Raw genomic sequence first — 23,147 nt, forward strand, 5'->3', positions numbered from 1 at the left:
CTTTCAAAGCTCAAAATATCATAGAATTAAGTCTTCAGGAAGCTCACAATTTTGAAAGCTTGCAATTGCCATAGCTACATAACTCATGTAGTTAAAATTTCTGTCCCAAGCCCATAAAAACCTCATTAAATGCCCAGGTATCACTGAGGTGTGGTCATTTTCTTCTTTTGGCTATGTTTGTCAATAGCCATAGCATAGAAGAGAGTTTCAGCTGAATGGATCTAAGTGACTTGCTATGCTGTTTAATATCTTGCTTATAAGTAGTAAGCTGACATATGTTTCTTTTGCAATAATCATAACCTGTTTCTTTTCATCCATACTAAGTAGCTCAGACACTGTTCTTTAAAATAAGAAGATAAAACTTCACCTTTTACCTCAATATCTCTCAAAGATTTGGTATTACTGTATTTCTACTCTGAAGAGTGCTAACATTGTGTGCACCTTGCCTGTACCTTAGCTAATGAAGTTATGACAACAACAAAATCCTTTTTCTACCCTGATTTTGCCATGCTCTTGAAATCAGTTCACATCAAGGAGAATCCTATCCTCTGGGGATCATTCACTTTAAGTATTTGGTAGTGCATTCTAATTGACTTAAAGTATTTGCTAGTGCTTTCAGGTCAGTTTTGAAGAATAGTATTGCAAACTTCTCCATGAGGAGGAACTTTTGGAATTTTTATTCACAAGCCAGATGAAGTGGAACTACAAACAGAGCAGGCGGCTCTGTTACCATCTTTGTGTTAGTGACTCCACAATTCCATCACTCACATTGAAGGTGGAGCAGAAAAGCTCTGATCACTTCTCCTGTTTGATTAAGAGTTGGCAGGGAAATATGTCGGTGCTATGGCACCATACCCTGGCAATCCAATGCTGTCAGCAATGAATATTTATATGGCCTATGCAAAGTGCAACAGTGTTCTCAGGATCCCAATGACAATATATTGCTACTCCATACACCAGTGGACCTCCATACTATTTTAATATTTTCATTTTACTGGAAATTTTCTTGTGTAGAACAATTAATACAAACATGAATTAAAAGTCGTCTTTCACCAAAATTAATTTTACCCCCATCTGATGGAAATAAAATTGGCTTCAAGTTGAAATTCAGTAAAAAGAATTAATGAATTATTTTTGATGAGGGAAAATATTTCCCTCATCACAATTTTATACCCTTTTCCACTGCAGACCTTCCAGTTACATCCTTGACTCCATCTGAACATATATCAGCATTTAAGAGTGATCATGCTAAATAGCACACAATATCAGTATGTCCTTGAAGTATCAAACCAAATTCCAAGTACCCTTAGGTTCTGCAATCCTGTCTCTTCCTTTAATTTGGGATATACAGACTTAAACTTCTTGTTTTGTTTTTCAGCTTCTCTTTTTCATTATCTCTAGCTTTTACACCTCAAGGGGCAGAATTGTTCTGTTTGTTCTGGCTGAGGTTCCTTCCAGCATTTTAATTCTTTCTGTTTGAGTGGGGTTTTTGGTTGATTTTGTTTGTTTGGTTGGTTTGGGGTGGTTTTTTTGGATTTTTTTCAGAACATGCCTAAATTGCTGTGCTGATAAGACAGTGCACAATCTGTCTACCATGATCAGCTTTTCTGTATTACTTGTATTGTGTCATCTTTGAATGACAGTTACTAAAACTGTCTTCAGAAGCAATGTAGCAATGTTCAAAATATTAGCTCTATAATTAAATCAAACTAAAATTTCAAAAAGGCTGCTACCTTTAGATAATTTTAATATCCAATATAAGGATATAATAACTTATTTTGATGTTGTGATATAAGTCTTACTTTGGTGAATAAAATGAACACAATAGCTAGAAGGGAAACATGTCTTTTCTTATATTCAATTGTAATTTATTAAATGCAAAAAATTTAGAAAAGCTATTTCAGCAATATGGTCTTTCTCCTCCCTGGGAATATGACAAATATTGAAACAAGAAACATGGGAATAGTGTTTTGCAGATAGTATCTAAGAAATATCACTACATTATCTTTAAGGTCCCTCCCAGACCAAGCCATTTGATAAAAACAGCTGTTACGCACTTTTTTGTTTCCAGGAACTCACAGTATGGAGGTGATAAGCAGTCTTGAGAATACAAGAGGACTGCAAAAAATTACTGCAAAATTTTAAAATTATCTAATAATAGACATTTCTAATATTAACTTCCCATATCTAAAATAAGAAATGTTGATTATAATATCAGAAATGTGAGACAGGCTTCCTGGTGACCCTGCCTAGATCAAAATATTCTGTCCTGCAAGCAAAGGATACGATAAAGTACTTAAATTATAGCCAAATTCCTGGAGCAGATTCTCAGAGAGACTGTTGGCTCACCATGGTTCATCCAGCTGGTGAAAACCTTTCTTGCAGGGAGACATCATTTTCCCTTACTCTGCAATGACACAACTGGGTCTATGCTAATAGTAAAGAGTGAACTAGAGAGACCTCCTCAAGGCTCCTGAGAATTCTGCCCTGTGGCAGTTCCCATTTAATTCAACATACTCAAACCATAGAGAATTTTTAAGAAAAATACAGATGATCCCTTGGGATAATCAGGTCTAAATTTATACTTTATAGAGGAAGTTTGATATGTTCTCTGCGGGAAGGAAGGATGGGCTTTCATGGATCAAAATTTCATGAGTTAATTTTTAAGAGCATATCATGAAGAAAAAAACAATGGATTGCAATGATACTTTTCATCTGACCTCTTTCTCTCTCCCTCTCTCTCAATCACTGTTTCGTACTAGAAGATATGAATTCATGAGAGCCAGCACTAATGAAAAATGCACTACAACTTAACTGCATTTCAGAGCTGCTGGTGTCAAGGGAACAAGTAATGTCTCTGTCTGTCACAATGTAAATTATGTTGCTTCATATGATTCAGTTTGAAGATTAAGAAAATGGCATGACCAAAAAAATAGCATATTTGCCAAACTTGATCTTTAATAAAGTATTTCTGATCGTAGTCAAATGCTGATCCCCAATTACACCCCTATCATGCTGCAGTAAATTGCAGGCAACTTATTATGAAAGATAGGGGACATTAACAAAGATCATTTTCTGAAGACCCTTTCAGCCTCAGGAATATTAGAAAGCACTAGTTTTTTGTTTGTTTTTTTTTTTTTCCCTAGGGTTTTTCAGTGGACATAATAATTCTTTAAAATCTAAATATAATAAGTCTTTGGTCTTTATAACTGGAATGTTTTCAGTATCTCCATTATGGTGCACAAATATCATGTGACAATTTCTAATAACATAATGAAGATTGGTGTGTGCAACTCATATTCAAGACGCAGCCTGCTTTATTGGTAACTTACTCAGTAAAAATTTCCCTATAGTCAATTTGTGATGGAAGTCACAACATTTCCTGCCAGGCTCTCTCAAGACTCTATCAGCAGTCAGGCAAACACAGCTATAGATCTATTTGCACCCATGTGTTGGTTTTCAGCTTGTCAGAATTCAGATCAAGCAGCTAAATGTTCATCCTGAGAAAAGCAGGGTTAACACTGTGAACAAAGCACTAAGTGGGTGCCATGACCCCTGTGGTATCATGCAAGTCTCTAAAATCCCCTCACTGTAAGGCAAGAGCCTCATCACAGGAGCAGTCAACAATAACAGAATGAGAGGATTTTCTTGTATTTGAAAGTTTTGTGTGGTTTCTCCTTTTTGCAGTGAAAGGATTTAGCATAATTCAGTGTCCCAAAGATACTTAGCTACTGTTTAGCTGGGTGCTGCTGATTAATGTTTAGGTAGCTGAGAGAAATAATGAGCTTGGGAATGAACATGAAGAGCTGCTGCCACACTCCCAAGGAGAGGGGGAGGATGCAAGGGCAGCACTAGCACACCTCAGGGGGAGGCTGTTAGTCACCAAAACACAGCTCACCAGGAAGATCCCTTTCACTGCTGCTTGCAAGACAATGCTCTGTACTCTGGAAGTGTTTGTGTGATGTAGAGAAACTTGTCCATATACAACCTCATATAGAAGAGCAGACCCAGACACATACCTGCATGTAAACATCCATTAGCCATTTGGAAGACTTTGACCTCAATGACTGTACTTCTGGGTCTGCTCTGTGTGCAGGTTTAAAGGACAGTTCAGACAGTCCAAAATATGTGAAACAGGAAATCAGCTTTCTCATTCTAAAAATTATTCAAGGTTGAAAACAGCAAGAGAAGGGAATTGAAGCCAGTGGTATTGATTGTAGGTACTCTGTATGTGCTGCTGAAAACTGTTTCAATTTGCCTCAGCTGTGAGTTTTTAGCTCTAGTACTAAGGCTACAACTTTGAATACAAAGCAAAGGGCACAATCCATTCTGAAATTGCTACGACAGCTAGATATACAATTTTTCTAAAGAACTGCATGAGGTACATTTCCTAACAGCCCCACAATTTTAGAAAGAACATTTTAAAAAGCTTATCAAAATATGTTACATAAAAAAAAATAAGATGAAGTTTAACAGAGACAGTGACATCAACTGTTATCTGTTTTGCTGTTGCTTCTGCAACCTTATTTATGCACATCGATATTTTTTCATGACAGATATGGGATATTGGACTCTGTAATCTGAAGACTGCCATATTACTTATCTTGCAAGACATTCATTGAATAAAAGAGGTGGGAGAACATTAGGAGATATATTTGTACCTAACCTTGAGATAAAACTTAATTATCTGTCTCCTTATCACCAATCTCTGGCACAGCTAGCAGCTTATTTGTTTTTTATTTTAAATGTTTAGAACGCAATTGTGCTCACTAGTTATCCTATTAAAAATGAAAGCAGCTGATTTTTTCCCTGTCACTCTAGAAAGAAATGATTTTACACAATATCTTTCAGAAGTATTTTCTGCTGGTCTGTGCTTCTGTCTAATCTGTATGGGCACAGAGCATCACATGAAAAATGCATGCACATAGCAGGCACAAAACCTAACACTACCTGCACCTCAGCTTGGGCTGATAAGAAGTTCTGTACATTGCAGTAATAGCTGAATCTTGCATGCCCCTTTGCCTTTGCTGGCAAAATCTGCCTTCAGATGAGTCAGAAGCTAAAGTCTGCCAGGTTTAACAAATGTCCACAGAGGATGAACAGATAGAATTATTTATTTCTATTAAGAATACCACAGAGTATATTTTACAGGAAGTAATTTCATTATCTGTTGAAGTGCTAAGGTTCAGAATTTCAATACACAAAACTCAATGATGCATTAATTTGATCCACCTCATTAGCATCCAGGCACATTTAGAGAAAAATGCCAAAATTGTTACAGTTGGTTCCAGTCATCAAAGTGATGGGCCCTCAGGGCTTAAACTCTGTAATTAACAGATAATATATATTTCATGAATAATATCTATAATAAAATATATATACTGTATGATGTACATTGTACATAATGTATCTCATAATACATGATTAACATATAAAAAGAGGCAATATTTAAAATCATATTGCCATGAAGTCAAATTAGACTGCAAAAATGCTCCAAATTTGATCACTCTATCTAGAAGAGAGAAAGCTTATAAAGAACCACAGCTTTCCATAATAGGGTACTTATTGCTACAGCTCTAAGACAAGTAGGAGAAAAAGATCAAGGGTACCTCATTTGTCTTGCTTCTGCAAATGAATATGCAAACAGCAGGCAGAGAAACTGCAGCAACTCTTACAAGCCTGCATCCTTTTCTACTAACAGGAAAGGTCCCCTTTCAGATATTCTCTTCTATTTATATTTACTATTTCAGCTACTTTTTACAATGGACCAAGCTTGGTGAAACAAATGTGGTGAGGCAACTTTTATGATTTCTTGGTAAATTCCACATGATAGATTTATGTACTGATTTTTGGCATTAGATCCCACTTACGGACTCACAAAAGGTACCTCTGTGACTCCTACAGCAAGTGCATATATAAGGAATACAAAACCACTCCCATGTGAACTGGAAACGCCTTCTATCAAACACAACCCTTACCAAAGAAGGCTGAAGGACAACAGCTGAGCACAGAGTTCTGGCCAAACACATTCACATATTTGTATTGTATACTTCTGTAAGTCTATAGAGAAGGATCACTGAAAAACCACCTCTTGTTTAAAAGTGTCTCATAGACTGTATCATTGGCTTCCTATCACTGACAGTCCTGACATATAAAAAAGCCTAACTCCATCTCCATTCGAATAAACTTTATACTATTTAGCTATCGACTGATGTCAAATGGAGACAAATTAACACCTCTTCACTCAAACTCAGGTGTTTTCCCTTAAGTACCTGAGGAACAATATGTATAAAGGCTGGCATTGGCTTATAGACACAAGAACACTGACTAGTTAAAACATTTCTTATAAATTACTGCCTTGAAATGTAACCATCCTTAATGGATTTTATGGAAATATTATGACAAAGAATAATTCAGACTTTAATTTCATTAAAATCAGGAAAGGTAAAATGCCCCCAAAATGATCATTATCATTCTGAAAGAACAAACAATTACTAATTATGAGTTTAGCATGTTCTTGCTTAAAGTGATTCTTAATTTTACATATACTATGCCTGTTTCCTACATGAAGTGAAACTGATCCTTACTATTTTGAATCTAGTGCTCACCATTGTGAAATTGTATTAGACATTTCAGTGCCTGTGTCTCTAAGATACATGGTGCCCTGTGGGAGAAAAATAGCTTGGAATAATTTTACTTAGCTATTAAACAATTATACCCATGTTCTCTTACAGCAAGAAGGTGGTTTATCATTTCTATTGCTAAACTTAAAATAGCTACTATTTATTTTCACTGTCTGGGAACCTCAACATGACTGGTACAACAAAGATTCTAATTAGAGTCATCTTTCCTGTAACCTGACTGTCTATTGTTTTCCAACTCAAACAAGATTTGAATTTGAAGAACATACGCTATGCTGGGTCTATGCAACTTGTAACAATTTTATACCTTAATAGTCACACTGGAGCATTTGAAAATTGGCAATTATTCATTTTGCCATGAGCTGGTAAGTGAAGGAGTGAAATTCTCATCTCTAAAGAATGGTGTAGTAAATCATGGATTAGCAAAGTCAGGCACTCTTAAGGAAAGACTACCCACTTGCTTACACCTAACAAAGCTAAGGATCTAATATGGCACTCCTTCTCATCACAATACACATTTTATGTTAACTTTAATCAATTTCATCTCTAGAAATAAATTTTTTTTAAAAGAAGAAAACTAGCTAGTTTTCTAACTAAAATCATGTTAGTAAAAATCTGACTGCAGAATCAGACAGAAAAACTCAATTCATCTTCCTACAAACTTTTAACAAGTTGTGACACCATCACACAGTCATCTATAAATGCTACTTGCTAGAAATTTTGTGTTTAAAATAAAATAATCTACATCTGATTAAAAGAATACACTGTGGATTTTTCCCAGAAAATACATAAAAAGTAGAATTCATATTTTCTGACTTTCACTATAAAACTGAGGTCTTTAGGCTGAATTGACCATTCAGACTTGTCCATGACGTGTGGGAAATGAGAGGCACCTCCATAAGACAATTCATCCTGTCCTCGCAGAAACATTCAAGATGGACAGGAGGAATTGCTCTCTGGAAGTTCTTTTTCAGCCTCCCTCCAAAATCTGTACAGGGACAATATATAACTTTGGCTACTAAGTAATTTTTGATAGCTAAGCTTAAAATAGATGAATCAATCTTCTCAGGCCTTTGGCTTGAAATCCTGGTTTTGTGGTAAGGTTTTTCTAGGGTTTAATATTTTTTTTTCTTGTGCAGAGTGACTGTTTTGGCTTGCAGTTTCAGCATCTCAGAGGCATCTGGCAAGAACTCCCACTGCCTTACACCTGCAATGCCATCAGAGACACGTGTGAGCTGATGGGGAGTGCAGACTCCCAGTGGCTCCTGAGACAGAATCACATCTCTGATGGGCACTGAGGAAGGTTGCTCTGAGGCTATTAGGCTCTCAATACAAGTGTGGCAAGAAGTAGAGCAGAAGAGATAAAGGTAAAGGGTCGTTACAACACAGTTTCTGGTGATTAAATAAGGCTCAGAATCAAGCCGTTTTTGCTTTGGGGGATTTTTTTTCCCTCCATAATAAATCAACAGAAACATTTCAATTTTTCCTGTTCAGATAAAGATATCTGAACTTAGCCAATACATGTTCTACATATTTCCATCTTCTGAGTAGAGCTAACTATCATCACACAATAAATACTCAGATTTTTGTACACACCCAGGTGGCTCAATTCTTTATGGATGCTATTTATAGTTTTTAAAAAGTAAAAAATACAGAAATAAGAATGAGAGTTTGCTTATAACTGATATTTTTCTAGGAAGAAATTAAAAAAAAGGTAACTAATATTCCATACCTGAGCAGAGGTTGCTTTGGATAAGAAGGTTGGTCACTGTTTTGGCAAGGCTGAGGTTTTTTTGTGACTTGCTTATAAATATTCCTGGCAGTTACTCCAATCCATAGCATAGTGGAGAGTGTAGAATAATGCAGTACAATGCCAACCTAAAAAAAGAGTGGACAATTCAACAACTCAGTAAATGGATCAGTAAAACAAGACTTTTGCAAGAATCTTATTTCATAAGGGCAAAAACAAAAACAAAATTAATTGAATTTATAAATGCAACTAACATCTGCACTTAAAACCAGTCATTTAATCCACCATAGATAGCCTTATCTGCAATACCAGAAGCAATGTTAGGAATTAGAGACATAAAAACATTTGTTTTCTAAGAATCTGTTTAATGAAAACATTTTACATCTGGATTTAAAGTGATGTGACTCTTATTTTGTATTGCACTCTTTAGCCTATCATGAGAAAGCAATTTAAAATCTAATGAGAGGCCAGCATTTTTGCTTGCTATTATGCTATTTCCTTTAACTTTTCATGAATAGCCTGCTGTAGTTCCCTTTATGTTATACACAAGCAAGGTTGACTTCTGGAAATGGCATCAGTACTATTTGCACTGATAACTCCAGATTATTTTCAGACGTATTTTAAGAAAATTATAAACTTGTCTACAGAATTTAAAAAGAAAATGACAACTCTTGGCATTCCCCCTTAAAAAGAATTATGAACTCTAATAATGTTATTGTCACTTTGTCCCCAAGAAACTGCTGTGTTTATCATTGAAAGGAAAACAAAGTACAAGCACCTCTAAAATGCTAACATCTTTGTTATGTTAGTAATTGTTATTCATTACTATGGAAGCAGTAATTGGAATTTTATCCAATCTCCAGTGCTTTATTATATCAGCTAAGTCTGCATCTGATTATATAAAATGAGGTTACCTTTGAAGCAATAACCTGACATTTTGCAGTGACAAGTAAAATATTGCTATAATTGGAAAGAACATAAAAGTTTAAGGAATACAGAGAATTGCTGAATAAAGCTAACACAAATCTATTATAATGATTTATTTGAACCAGTGTTCATTTTTGCTTGACTTAAAACAAAATAATTGACGGGTAAAGAAAAAAAAATTCTATGCATTTTGTTTCTATTTAGTATTATAGCTCAAAACTTGAAGTTAGCAGCAAATATCATCAACAGAAAACCCTTTGTAATTTTCTCTGGGACTTGTTTGTCACTTTAGACAAGGGAGGACAAAGCCTTCATCACTGCTACTGCTTGAGGTAAAAGAAGCAGAAATAAGAGAATGAGACAATTGTGTATTATGGGCCGGCAGATGCTGCCAGCTTAGGGACTGGTGCTGTCTGGACTCGGTTCACAGGCAGCTTGCAGAGTTTCTGTAGGGATGCCCTGAACAGAACCATGAGCAGGGAGGGAAGGCAGGAGGACGAGAAAGGGGGAAGAAAAAGGAGGCAGAAGTAATGAGAAAAAACCTGGAAAAAATCTAGATATTTAGCTCCTAATCTCTTCCTCATTTGAGCATAGCTCTGCTGCTATATATTCTGTTTTTCACACAGGTATGTGCAATAATAGGAACAGTTGAAATGAATTCCAGGTCAAAAGGCACCTACATGTGAAATTCTGAAAACATATATGACCATATGGATAGAAATCATCGCCACTTAAATGAATGCAAGACCTAAAAATCGTACAACAAAACAATTTTATTGAACTTTCAAGCAGGCAACTGAAATGACTGAAAACATCATGGCCATGCCACACCTGCATCACATTGCTGTTTTTCACAGTGTGCTCATGTTTCAGCAACTGAGTTACCTCTGATATATGGAGAAATTGAACAAACATGGAGGAGGCAAAAATGTTATCATTCTCTGTACTAACTCTTTGATGATCTGCATCTCTCTGTCAAAAAAAGCCCCAACCATTTGCATTTCTTGCTTGAAGGAAACAAGGATTTATCCTGAAGATACAGGACCTCCTTATGACTAACAGATTTGACATGACACAGCAGAAGTGTGGGATTTGGAAGGGTGCACTAAGCTGTTACAGTAAATTCTAGAACTTTTGCTAATATTCACTAATAAATAGTAAAGAAAGGGTTTTCACACTTCCCATTGAAAGTTCAGTGTTTCAAAGCGCTGGGTTTTGCTCTCTGCCTCTTCCCTCCCCTTGTCTCCCCACCGACATCAGTTATGTCACAGAGAAGCATCGTCCTCACTGTTGTGCCTGGGGACTGTGGCTGCAAGTTCTTTTGTCCCCTCCAGTGGGGTCACCCCTTGCTAACTCTCAGGCTAGGAAGACACCAGGCCCTCCAGTAGAAATGCATGAGATAGCAGCTCATGACACAGGAGGGAAGGAATGAGGCTCAACAGAAAGACCAATGTGGCTTTGCTCAGTAAATTCTTTCTTGACTCTCTGAGCAAATGCAAACTTGAGGTTACGCATGATAACTCCAGGGTACAAATTTAGCTGTGTGTATCTGTTACTGGATTTCTACCTCTGTAAAGATTAAGAGGCCAAAAACTGTATACAAATTAAATACCAAAGTAATAACTTAAAACTATTTTCACTATTAGCAGAACTTTTGTATTTCACGTAAAATTTTATGGAAAGGGTTGAGTTTTCCACAGAGAATAAAGGATTGTGATTGGAAATATTGAAGTGATGACCCCTATTTTTAAGAAGGTTTTCCACTGACAAGCCACATGGTACAAAAAAACCTGCCAGAATATAATCATTGATAAGAGCACTGTATCTAAAGCTCTTTAATAACCACAGTTATATGGTAAAAATTTTCTTGTTTTCTTGGATTCATTTTTAACTCGTCCTGTGTTCTCAGAACTCTTATCTTTGGGAATAAGCACTAGCCCTTTGAATAGAAGGTTATACTTTTCTTCAGCAAGAAGATGCTGTCTGTTTGTGCTCCTTCAATATATTTCAGTACCCTAGAGATAAGTTAAGTTCCATATGATGCAGTTACCATGGTAATGACCAGAATACACATTTATGCAAAGCATTTTGGCACAAAAGGGTCTCTTGATTAGCTTTGAGTTGAGTTGAAATTTTCTTTATTTTTCCCAAATTTTTAATTTAATTTCTTTTTTTTTCTAGTTGTAATCATATTTCAGATAAGATTGTACTTCTTAATTCAGTTTTATTTAAAGAAGGACACAGATATGCACGAACATTCTGATTAAACTTTTAATCCTGCAACGAAAATTATTCTTTTCTGTGAGATGAAGGGGCTCAGGAATTTCTCTGCAGTCTGTAACACCAATGGATCTGAATATTTCATGATCTTTAAACATTTAGCATTAGCAAAACCCCATGCTCCCTTCACAGGTAGAAAATTTAGAGCAAAAAGTTCAATTTTCTGAGTTGAACTTGTAGGCTGCTGGCTAATATGGAATGAGCTTTGCCATTCTTGCTGAAGATCTACTGCCTTACAGAAACGAATTCACAAGCAGCTTCACATATGACATTCATCAGGGAGAAGGAGATCTGAACCTTGCCAAACTTACACGGAAGCTTTTATTTTATAAACCATACAGAGGTTCCAGGAGATGTGGTTGGAGTGATCATGGAATAAAAAATAAGATTCTGTCTCTCTCCGTAACTTTTCTGCCTCCTGAATCTTGTGCCCAGTCCATTCTTCATGCTTCAACATGTTTAACTGATGATTTCATCCCCTATCATCCCTAAACTCATGGCTATCATCCTTTCCTCTAAAGCAGAAGCCACAAAACAGAAATCTTTGAGAGTACAGAACTGATGCCTCCCACACACGGGGACTGATCCAGCAACAGTTGTGTCTCCTTCTCTCTCATTCTTCACATGAAAGGAGTGAGCTTCCTCCTGCCTTCTGAAGCAAACTAACCTGGGAGATGGAGGGGCTCACTGGCTGGCTCAAGCACCTTTCTGGCAGTGATGTGCCTCTGATTTATCCCTGCAGCTCCTAAGACAACCTCTGCCTTGCTTTAAAGATTTTGCCAGTGAACTCAAGAGTCTGGATTCTACAACAGCCAACATTCAGTGACACCCAGAACGAGATTCAAGGGAAATCTAAAGAGTCTGTAGATCCATTCACTCGGGAAATGAGAGGCGATGCAATCAACTCTTATGGACCAGCATTCTAACATCAGGATTTTTGTAAATCATAATGACTGTAGAGCACACATGCAAGTGGAAGGTCTATACAAAATCCTCTCTGAAACAGATATGCAGGTTTAAAAGGGAATTTTAGATTTTTAGATTCCACATAAAAATAAATGTCTGACCATTTCTGAAAAGACTTTTTTTGTGTAACTGTATCACCTTGAAGGGGATTTGAAGGTTCTTCCAGCTATCACAGAAAATGGGGCCATTTCCATAGCATTAATTCCTGATGTTTAAAACTAACCTGTAACTACACATTTATATCCAAATAAAGCCAATTTAGAACCACCCTTTTAGGTTAAATTTGAAGCATAAAAGTTGACTTAACCTATTATTTCACATTGATAAGTATGCTGCAGTGATCTTTTGGTGGAAGTTTTAGGGATAATTACAATAGGAAAGGGGGTGGTTGACTGGCTTTTATGCAACATTTCAGTGATTAGGACAAAAAATACTTGCACTTGTAATCTTTTTCTATGCACTCAGGAAATAAAAAGTGAAATCTGCATTGCTGCAGGTTGAAGTTGTGCTTTGAATTTTAGCAGAATGAAAGATACCTCTGGAATGGCAACTGATGGTATTACACCTGTGGTATAACTAACATTTTAATGCCGCTTGAAGCAGTAACATTTTCACAAATATATTTTGAGCCCCAGTAACAGAGCTTTGGCACATTGGATATTAAATCACGGACTAATTGTCTCAGGGTTATCACAGGACAGAGGCATTGGGACTCAGAATTTTGTAAACCCTGCTGTCAGAAAGCAAGAAAAGATCTGTGGCTGGGTATGATGTTCTCAAAGTGAGCAGTTTTTCAGCCTCTGTTAGCAGCTATTGGAGCCTTGTCTTAGATTGCTTGGACCATTTCCTCCATTAGCCCTGTCTAATTACATCAGACAATTTCTACCAGGAAACAGAGGATAGTCTTTGTCACTTGTATCTTTCCTATACTGTGACTACTGATGATACAATCAGGTAAATAAATAACTTAAGGAAACTGGTTAGCAGACATATAGGGATGGGTCAATTCAGTTTCTCTAAGTGTGCACATTTCTCAGCAGCTCAGGATCTGGCCCTATCCCACAGCAAAAGACAGATGCCACTAACAATGCACTTTATTAAGATACCCCTGTAGTTAATGTACTACTTATAAAAGGCTATTAATAACACATTTATCTCAATCAATTTTTCATTATAGCTGTTAATACCACATTGCTACCATGCAAGCTGCAAAGTAAATAATCAGACAACGCCTGAAACAACAGATGGTCATTTGTGGCCATGTAATTACATGGCCATGGCTGCTCTACAAACTAATCTGCTACTATCACTTGCAAACTGCACACAAAGACAATAGTAAGTGATATTTCAATTTGCTAGAACTTACAAATTAATTATGACACAATACACTAGATATTGTGAGATATTTCTCTCCATCTAATGGACAATTTTGTTATTCAAATGATGATCATGTAACACATTTAGGTAGACTTCTCAGGTAGAACATCACAGTGCTTGCAGAGCCACCCACATGTGCTGTTTACTGATGGTCATGCACAAGGATACACAAAAGGCTTCCAAAGCACCTCACTGAACACTCTAAGTGTGATAACTCTTACACTAGCTATGCAAGCTTTACAGTGACTCTGCTGTTGGCTCCTGACTTGCTATTTACACCCATTCAAGGCATTCAGAAGAACTGGATTTAGTAACAGGCAAAAAACCCAGGAGAACATTGGCTAAACAATGTGCTTTACTACAGGAAATTACCAACAACATTCATGAGCCCTGGTGCACTTCTGCAGAATCTGAGAGGAAGAAATGCTCAAGGCAAACAAATTGCAACACGCTCTCATCAGACATTACAGAAGATGACTGAAATGACTCACTTTACACATTGGACAGACTCAGCCTTTACATTCAGAGCAGCTGAATCCAGTCCTGTCTGTGCATCTCATCACACTATTGCCCCAAAATGCTGAGGCAAGAGATGTGAAACAGTCCAGCAGGGCAAACAAGGGTTCTTAAATCACAAGAATGCTGGTCTGCTGTGTCTCCTTAGAGATCATCCAGTGAAGCCAGGGCCACCCCCAGGCAAACAGTGCATGTGTTACAAAAGTGAAGCAGCAACTCCCACACATTCAATCCAAAATATTATGTTAAGAACTCATTTGCAAGTTTCAATTCTATCCATAAGAATTTCTGAGACAGATACTTACAGCTTGACATATAATTGGATATTTAATGCGATTGATTCCACCAGCAAAAACAGCAAATGTGAGAGCAGTATGGAAACAAAAGTTGAGAAGCATGTGCCATCCTTTTCTGCTTATTCGGATTGTGCTGTTGAAAAAAAAAAAAATCACATTTTAAAATTAAAAACCCCAACATATTTATTATAAAGATTACTATTTGGGAAAAACACTTAATTTAATAGAATAAAATTCTCAGATTCTTGGATACGTATATAACAATCTACCCACAGGACAGAGCCTGACCTATATAGCATAGAAAGAAATGATTAAAAGGCAAAATAAATAGTAAAAATCATCAAATTCTACTGATTTACATTCCTCCACCAAATCAAGCATTTAAAGTGGAGTATTAAAAGCAAAAGCTTATTGCATAGCTTCATGTATGCAGAGCTTTAACAAGACATCTCTAAAGGACTAAATGGAAGCTGAATATCAGAAGACATTGCATTAACTTCACATAATTAATATTTAGCAGCTTCTACAGCACAATACATTCCTACTCATTTAAATTGCAAATGGTCTTTAACCAGAAGTATGTAGTTAAAATGGCATTTATATAAATTTTTCATATCAAAGAAAACACAAGTTTTCTAAACCCAAAATTTAAAAGACAAAGAAAGTTCCTTTTATCCAGTGACAGTTACCAGTCTTTCAACCAAACTTGGTCTTAAAAGTCATTATGGCAAGTGTAGCTGACCAAAGGGCTGCTCGACTGGAATTTGCCAGAAAGCATCTTAATAGTGTTCATGTTGAGTTTGTTAAGTTACAAATCTCAGGAAAAGTGTACAGAAAATGTAAACATATATGTGAGGAAAGCTCAGAAACAGCTTAAGAGAGGTTGACATAAACTTTGATTTCTCTGGTGTAAATCACATTGCTGATGTTATTATCCAACAGTAATTCAAATAAGTTTAATTTATCCTCACAGTAAGGGTTCTAAAAATTCAAGTGTTGTGCCGACCATTTAATATGTGCTTAAAATGGAATTCTTACCTGTGATGGACAATGTAGGTGATAATGGAAGCAAACAGGCACAACAACATCACTGCAGTACATGCATAAACCACAGGGTGCAGAAACTCCCCTGGGTACTGGGGGAAAGACAGCACTGTCTTAAAATCCTGTGGAAAGAGCAAAATGATTTAACATTGTTAGGCATGTGTGAAACTGGGACTTCATTCCAATATGTCCTGTCATTTCTAGCTGTTCCCTTTCAAGGGCAGGAACAAAAAAAAAAAGATGAACTTTTAATGTAGATGCAGTTCATGAATTTGCAATAACAGACTGCTCCTTCCTCATCTGCATACAGTTTGCTAGACAGAAATTAACCTTTTTGTACAAGCAGACATATCCTAATTAAAAAAAAAAAGGTCTGAAAAAATACACAGAATATTTCATTTTCCCAGCATTAGCAGTATCTGGTCCTCCTGATAACATGAACTTTATGAGCGTATTTTACTAAGATATTAAGAACAAAATTTCAAATCACCATAAAGGTCTCCAAATGGCATATATATGGCTGCAGAAGAACCATTCAAAGTAAAAAGACCATGAGAATACACTCAAATTATCAACTCACTCAAATATTATTACCAGTTAATACAACTCCTGTAACCCAGTGACCTTCACACTTAGTTGGAAGTACTCTACTCCCTATAGTAATTCCAAAGTAACTTGGACAGCTATATTAACAGCAGACTAAAGATCCATGCGTTCCTTTTGAAAGTTAGTACCTAGTGACACAATTCTTCATGAAAAACAATGAAAAACTATCCATATCTTTGTAAAATTAACCTTTAAAAATTCCCACTCTAAATTACACATTTAGGAGAGCTAAATCTGGAGGTGTGATGGATGGAAAGCAAAAGGAGACCATTACATAAAACAGAATGTCTTCAGACTGTCTGAATTAAATTTGGACCATCTGAATTACAGCAAACATTATGTTCCCTGTAATGCATTAAGCCACATTTGCTTGTGGCACTACATTTCTGCACACAGATACTAAAATTTATACACAAAACCTGAGTGCAAACACAGTGTCATCTACATGCCACTTCCCATGTGCAGAGGCACTAACTCTGCACATAAAAATGAATATACATCCCAGCAGACAAAGCTAAAATCTGAAATAGTACCAAATATGACAATCCAGCAAACTCTAACTTTTAAAATATTGGCAAACATTTAAAATACTTTTTTCTTATTTGTCAGTTTTAGGTTCCCTTAGAAGAAGATTCAATACATTGTTTTGCAGAAGAAGATTCAATACATTATTTTTGAAATCTCCCCTTAGGAAACTGGGACTGTGATGCTAATACCTCTGTTTAATTGCATTTGCATGCAGAGAGCTGATTTCTAGCACCATTATTTATGAATATGAATTTGTCCACGTACAAGCAGATAATGTTCATGAGTATATGCAATTACTAAATGGTGAGAATTTAGTTTACCTTCTAAAATGATCCTCTAAGTAACTGATGCCTTGGTAGCTATTATTTTCCTTCATTATTAGCTTTGAAGTTTCTAAGATTGATTGTACCAGTTTCTCCAGATGCGTATGAATGTCAGTTCTAAACAGAGCAGCTCACAACATATATAAAAAGGACCATCAGAATGAAAAGATAGCTTATGAACAAAATGTCAGCTACATGTTATCACATCCCATTTCTCTTCAGGTTCTTCCTCAGCCTGCATGTTAAACCTCAGTTAAACCTGCTCTGTCACTCCTGTCCTTCGCACAAGTTTCCTCTCTGCCCTGCCCAGCTCACCAACACCCAGGGTGAGAGGTGGAGTCACTTCCATGGAGGAACTCAGCTCATGCTGTCCCATCTAGAGGAGTCAGTTCTTGCTGCTCTTCCCTCAATCACAAATGGAAAAGAAGAGGAAAAGAACTCTGTCTTTTGATGTGCTAGTTTTTTTAACATGACAGACCCAGGCTCTTAAGGCCTTCTCATTCTTGTTTTCTTCCAGTGCGCATGAATAAACACTCAGGATATCATGACTTCATAACTTTCAAATAATTCCTTAAAAGTCTGTTGGTTCAGAACTGTCTCTGAATGTCCACTCAAACATCCTTTTTCACCCTGATCATCTTTTCTTCCCATGTTTTTTTTAATGTCTCCCCATTAATTCTTTTATAGAGTAAGTCTCTTGAGTTAGATGAATGAGTATGTAACAGGAATGTTCAATACAATTGTAGCTCATACTTTGACTAGTAATGCAAACAACTGGACAATTTAAACAGAAATATTCTGCTAAAAATGATAGAACATTACTTCTAGCTCTTACTGATGTAATTATATTTTCATATACTATAGTACACTTTGCCATAAATTTAGGCACACAATTTCTCTGCATTCAGAAATGTGTGACTGTAACTATACAGTAGTAACAGCACAGTTATTTAAAGAAATAAGTAAGTTGGATATCACTGTGAAAAGTTAAAGTTGTGAAAAAGGAAGCAGAGTGAAGTTACACATTTGAAAGCTGTAGCTACACATTTGGAAAAAATGAAAGCAATTTTACTTGAGTACCATCACTGTGTACTCAAGAACTAGTTTTTAATAGTGTAAATGCAAGGCTCAACATCTCCTTGTGTTTGATCATCAGTATAAAAGCAAATGCCATGTGTCCTACAGGAATACAGCCATTTTGCCTGCAGAAGAATGAAGAACAATCAGCATCTTAGAGCTAATTCCATTTTCAAGCACGAGTTTTATCTCTTATCTAATCTTCTGCAATAAACAAATCGTAAAATTTTGAGTATGAAAATCATTAATGCCAAAGTAGAATATTCTTTTTAGAAATTTTATATATTGAAAACTGATTTCATTATAGATATATAAGAGATGTATGTTGTGTGTTCTCTGATGATAATTAAACCTTATTGATCCATCAACTTCCCTTGAGTAATCTTCTGGGGAAGACAACATGCAGAAAAGAAGCATTTTTTTAAATGCTGTATGCAAAGCAGCAAAATTGTATGTTACATTTTAAAAAGTTAGGTTTGATTTTATTTCCTAGATGGGATTCAAATCATTATGACATTGAAAAATCACAGTAATTATCCCAGGAAAATGAATACTTACAAGATTTTGACCATTACAAACTGGTGTCTACAACTACAAGGCCCATTAACTGTTGTCCAATGAGAAACTGTAATTGATTCACTCTTCTAAGATGGTGTGAAACAAACCAAGACAGTGGTGAGCACTTGGGGCACATGAGGTGAATCCCATATTGGGCCACATTACCAAGACTGCACACAGCAGAGTAGGGAAATAATTATTCCCTTCTATTCACCACTTGTGAGCCAAATCTCAACTACTGTGTCCAGTTTTGGGCACTTCAGTACAAGAATGACGTTGCTGAATTGAAAGGAGCCCAGTAGAAGCCACCAAGACAATAAAATGTCCCAAGGCCTGGATTCCAGCCCCTTAATTTCCATCTATCTTCCAAGAGTTGGCATATTTTACTGAGTTTTACAATCTGTATCCATTTACCTGCTGGCTGAAGTTGCACCATGATGAATGCAAGATCCATTAAGCCAACAGAAAGGAAAAACAGAAAGAAAGAGCTTGAGCCAGAGATCTAATTTGTGATAAAAACACTGCCTTTTGGAGGAGACAAGCCTGGAATTTTGAGCCCAGTACCAAACCAGTTTATGCTTTTTACAGAGCAAATAATACATATTATTAAATGCAATTTAATAAAAAGTACATGGAAGGAAAACGAAATACAAAGCACATCTTGCTCTTAAGTGTACTCTAATTCCAAGGCTTTGTGCAAAGGACTGTCAGTCAGGAATATTCTTAAAAAAGCAGCCTTTTCTGGGGGCTGGACTCAATACTGTCCATATGGGCTCAGCATTCTCTGATGAGCATGAGCATTGCATGAGCAGAGAGCAGTGCATGCCAGCTGAGGACTGAAGTGAGGAGCATGTGCCTCTCCTTGCAGGCTCTTCACACTGGGAAACATCTATACATGTGCAGCTAATCTAATTCCAGGGAATTCTGCAGCTCCCACTACATCAAATGTTAATTTTACATATAGCAAGTAAACTTTCTGGATCACTTTCACAATCTTTGGTGCATAGACTCTGCTAAGGTCTATGCTATAGGTGTTTAAATTTGTGTTTAAACATTAAAAGAGACTTGAAATGTTCGTTCTTAAGCCTCTTGTTATAGGCAGTCTGATTTTTCAAAGTACAGAACAATGTTTCCACAGCCTGCTATGAGAAAACCCTGTGTTCTCTATGGGGAAAAGTCAAATACTGTAATTATATCAACCTTCCAAATGACATCTCTGTAATACTTCCCCGACTCATGAATTAATTTCTCAAAAGGCTTAGACAGGCTGCTTAATTTGCAGAACACCTGAAAGATGGAAGTTTAGAATTCTGTGTTCAGAACTGAACTGAACAGGCTTAAAAAATTCTGCAATTGTCCCCAGTAACAATGAAAATGTTGAAAAAGTAGCTTTTTTCATACCAGATTGGAAAGACTACAAAGATTGGGGGGATGCTTGCAAAACAAGAGAAAAGTACCCTAACTCTTACTGTGATCCATTCCTAGTATCCTGCCTCTTCTCAGTTTCCCATTCACACCATTTTCCAAGGTTTGCTTCCAGAACAGTTTCAAATATGCTCTGGTTTTGTCAGTTCAGTCTCCCCAGCCCTAATTATTTCATACAAGCATCCACTGAATGTATGCTACTTCTACAAATAATTACTCCTTATGCACATAAAGCAAACCCAAAAACCCAAACCTATCTTGGTTGGAATAATATGACAAATTGTGACAGAATAGGAAAGGAGCTGCTTATGATTTTATGTTGATTTAACCTTATGTTGATTTAACTTTTAGGATTACAATTAGAAGGGCTAAGAATATTTATTAATCCATTTTATGTTAATTGGGAAGTGTCATACTTAGATTTAATAATTTTATTTGTGTTTATTTGGCAGATTTGAGGAAATTACTGTTGACAAAGCAGTCTAAGGGGGAAAGGAAATGCTGTATACAATTACAGTAATATCCATCACTATTGAATTTCTATTGCGTTCTAAGAAAAATGAAAGGAAGAACAAAGGACAATGTATGCCAAAACATATTTAGCAAGTTTTGAAATTCATTGTTGCTATTGGATATTTTTGTCATCTCCTGAAGAGTTATTCCTCAAATACAGAGGTCTCTGGATTGGTCATAACATACACACACATTGTCCTGAAAAATTAAAATACTGATGTACAACTTTGTTCACACAACAACATAAATATTCAGTATTTAAGAAGCAAATACTTATCATTAGCTATGAAAAAGCTTCAGAGTCTATAAATTTATGATTTTACTCTAAAATAGAAAATCACATTGCAGAGTTCAGGACCCTAGAGGCTTTGGACACCTCCAAAAGAAACTAGAGCGTAACAAACTCTCTTCCTCCTATAGGTAACAGAAGAAAGGAAAAAATAGAGGACTAGTCTGAGCGCACAGTACATGAAGTAAAAAGCAGGAATATAATGTAGGAGTTAGATCACAGTATTTTACTCTCACCTCTAGGACATACGACTCAAAACCTGATCAGAAATAGATAATGCTCTGTTGTGTCTGACTCTATTATTTCACTTCTATTTGCCAGCCCAACCCAGAGCAAAGTGAAAGTGTGAGGCCACGTGAGGGAAGGAGCATGTACCTCCTCCCCAACCCAACCTCCAAACTAAACTTTCTCTCTCACTGACATCACTTGAACAACTGTCACAGAGAGAAATCAAAGGGCTCTACATGACTCCTCTCACTTGAAGTATGCTTATGCTTATTAATTATCAATCGTTGTTGATAAATCCTTGATTGCTGCCTTTCTAAAAAAAGGACTCTAGAAAACCTTTATTTTAACCCTTTTATGTTACATAGACATAAGCAACTTCTATGAAACCATCTTAGGAAACTTTTTCTTACTATTTAAAAAGGTGCCAAACCAGAATATGTGCTGTGCTAACCATAAAATGGACAGTTGGATTGACTGAGGCTTCTGTTTCAGCTTAATCTACAGCAGGATGTACACAATTCTGATGGCAATGCAAAGCTTTAGTGCTGCTTTTTAGTTTACAGATATTCAGTTTTCTGCAATTACCCCAAACCATAATAATCAATTATGAATTTTTGTTGTTTAACAGATTAGAGAATTACAGATTAATGACATGTATCATGATATTGTAGCTAATTTCATTAGTTACACACCATATGCCAGGTATCTTGAATTTGCTGATGGTTTTTTAGTATTTAAAAAATACTTTAGGCATATAGATATAAATTAATAAGGTACACATAAACACATTATACTATTCATCTTATAGATTAATAACAATGCAGAACAACGAAGTATTTTCATTTCTGGTATGAGAATTGAACTGCCCAGAAAAGCATAATTTCTATCAAATAAAATAATCCTTGACTTTATGCCACAAAACAGTAATTAAGAAATAATACTTGAATGAAAATGTTTGGACATAATGAAGCTACAAAAATTTTCTATTATGTATTTAGAAAGACAATGACTGGAAAGTGGATTTGTGTGTGTGCATATTTATATATGGAGATTTTAAAATCACTTGTCATCTTTTTCCTTGAAAGTTAATGTGAAACATGAGCTAGGAAATATATCCCATTGTTTGCTACCATAGAAATTGCAAAGCAAGGGTGATTCTAAGATTCTACTTTCTTATCCTGCACAGAGAAAATTGGAAGATGCATACATGAAATAAAGCACAGTCAAATGCTCATAAGCAAACAAACACAATGCCTAAAGCAGAATTACATACCAGATACAAATCTCCAGCAAAAAGTGCCTCAGTTGCCTTTACAGTTGTAGAAAAACCCATTTCCTACATCTTATAAGAGATAAATGGGCATTTCAACCCAAAAATTTCCTGCAGCCCTTGTATCAGTGTTCAACTTTTCAAACAAAAAGAAATTATGGAATTGGTTGATTGCAAACTGTTAGTTAACATTTAGTAACTGCTCAAAGTTTAACAGCAACGTGCTGAACTCAAGCAGTTGAAGAAGGAGGAAGCCATTTTGGGTGTGGCACCTGCAAAGTCAACAGGTGCTTTCTTTAATTAATTTAGAAAAACACCCTCAAAACAAAATTGTGATTCACATTCTGGGAAACAAGAGGCTGGGGGGAAAGGGAACTCACAGGAGCTGTAGAAAATGAGCTATATTTGCTGTCATCAAATCTGAGGAACAGCTCTTACATTCTGAACAATTCTATAGTGGGTAAAAAATTGTTCAACTAAGTCTCAGGGAAATCAGTTCTTACGAAGTGGACGATAATATCTGCATTTAACTC

At 36.2% G+C, this 23,147-nt stretch overlaps 1 protein-coding gene across 2 annotated transcripts in view; it reads right to left on the reverse strand.

Annotated features, from left to right (window-relative positions):
• ADGRA1 (adhesion G protein-coupled receptor A1) overlaps positions 1 to 23,147 on the reverse strand; it is a 249,735-nt gene that overhangs the window by 23,374 nt on the left and 203,214 nt on the right. For both annotated transcript variants that reach the window (XM_058029388.1, XM_058029389.1), the window contains 3 exons: positions 15,792 to 15,919; positions 14,763 to 14,886; positions 8,374 to 8,519 (listed from right to left, as the gene is read on the reverse strand). In XM_058029388.1, the coding sequence (XP_057885371.1) occupies positions 8,374 to 8,519; positions 14,763 to 14,886; positions 15,792 to 15,919 (398 nt within the window). The remainder of the gene's footprint in view (positions 1 to 8,373; positions 8,520 to 14,762; positions 14,887 to 15,791; positions 15,920 to 23,147) is intronic.

This window comes from Melospiza georgiana, chromosome 8, assembly GCF_028018845.1.
Source record: "Melospiza georgiana isolate bMelGeo1 chromosome 8, bMelGeo1.pri, whole genome shotgun sequence".
In the NCBI taxonomy this organism is placed as follows: Eukaryota; Metazoa; Chordata; class Aves; order Passeriformes; family Passerellidae; genus Melospiza; species Melospiza georgiana.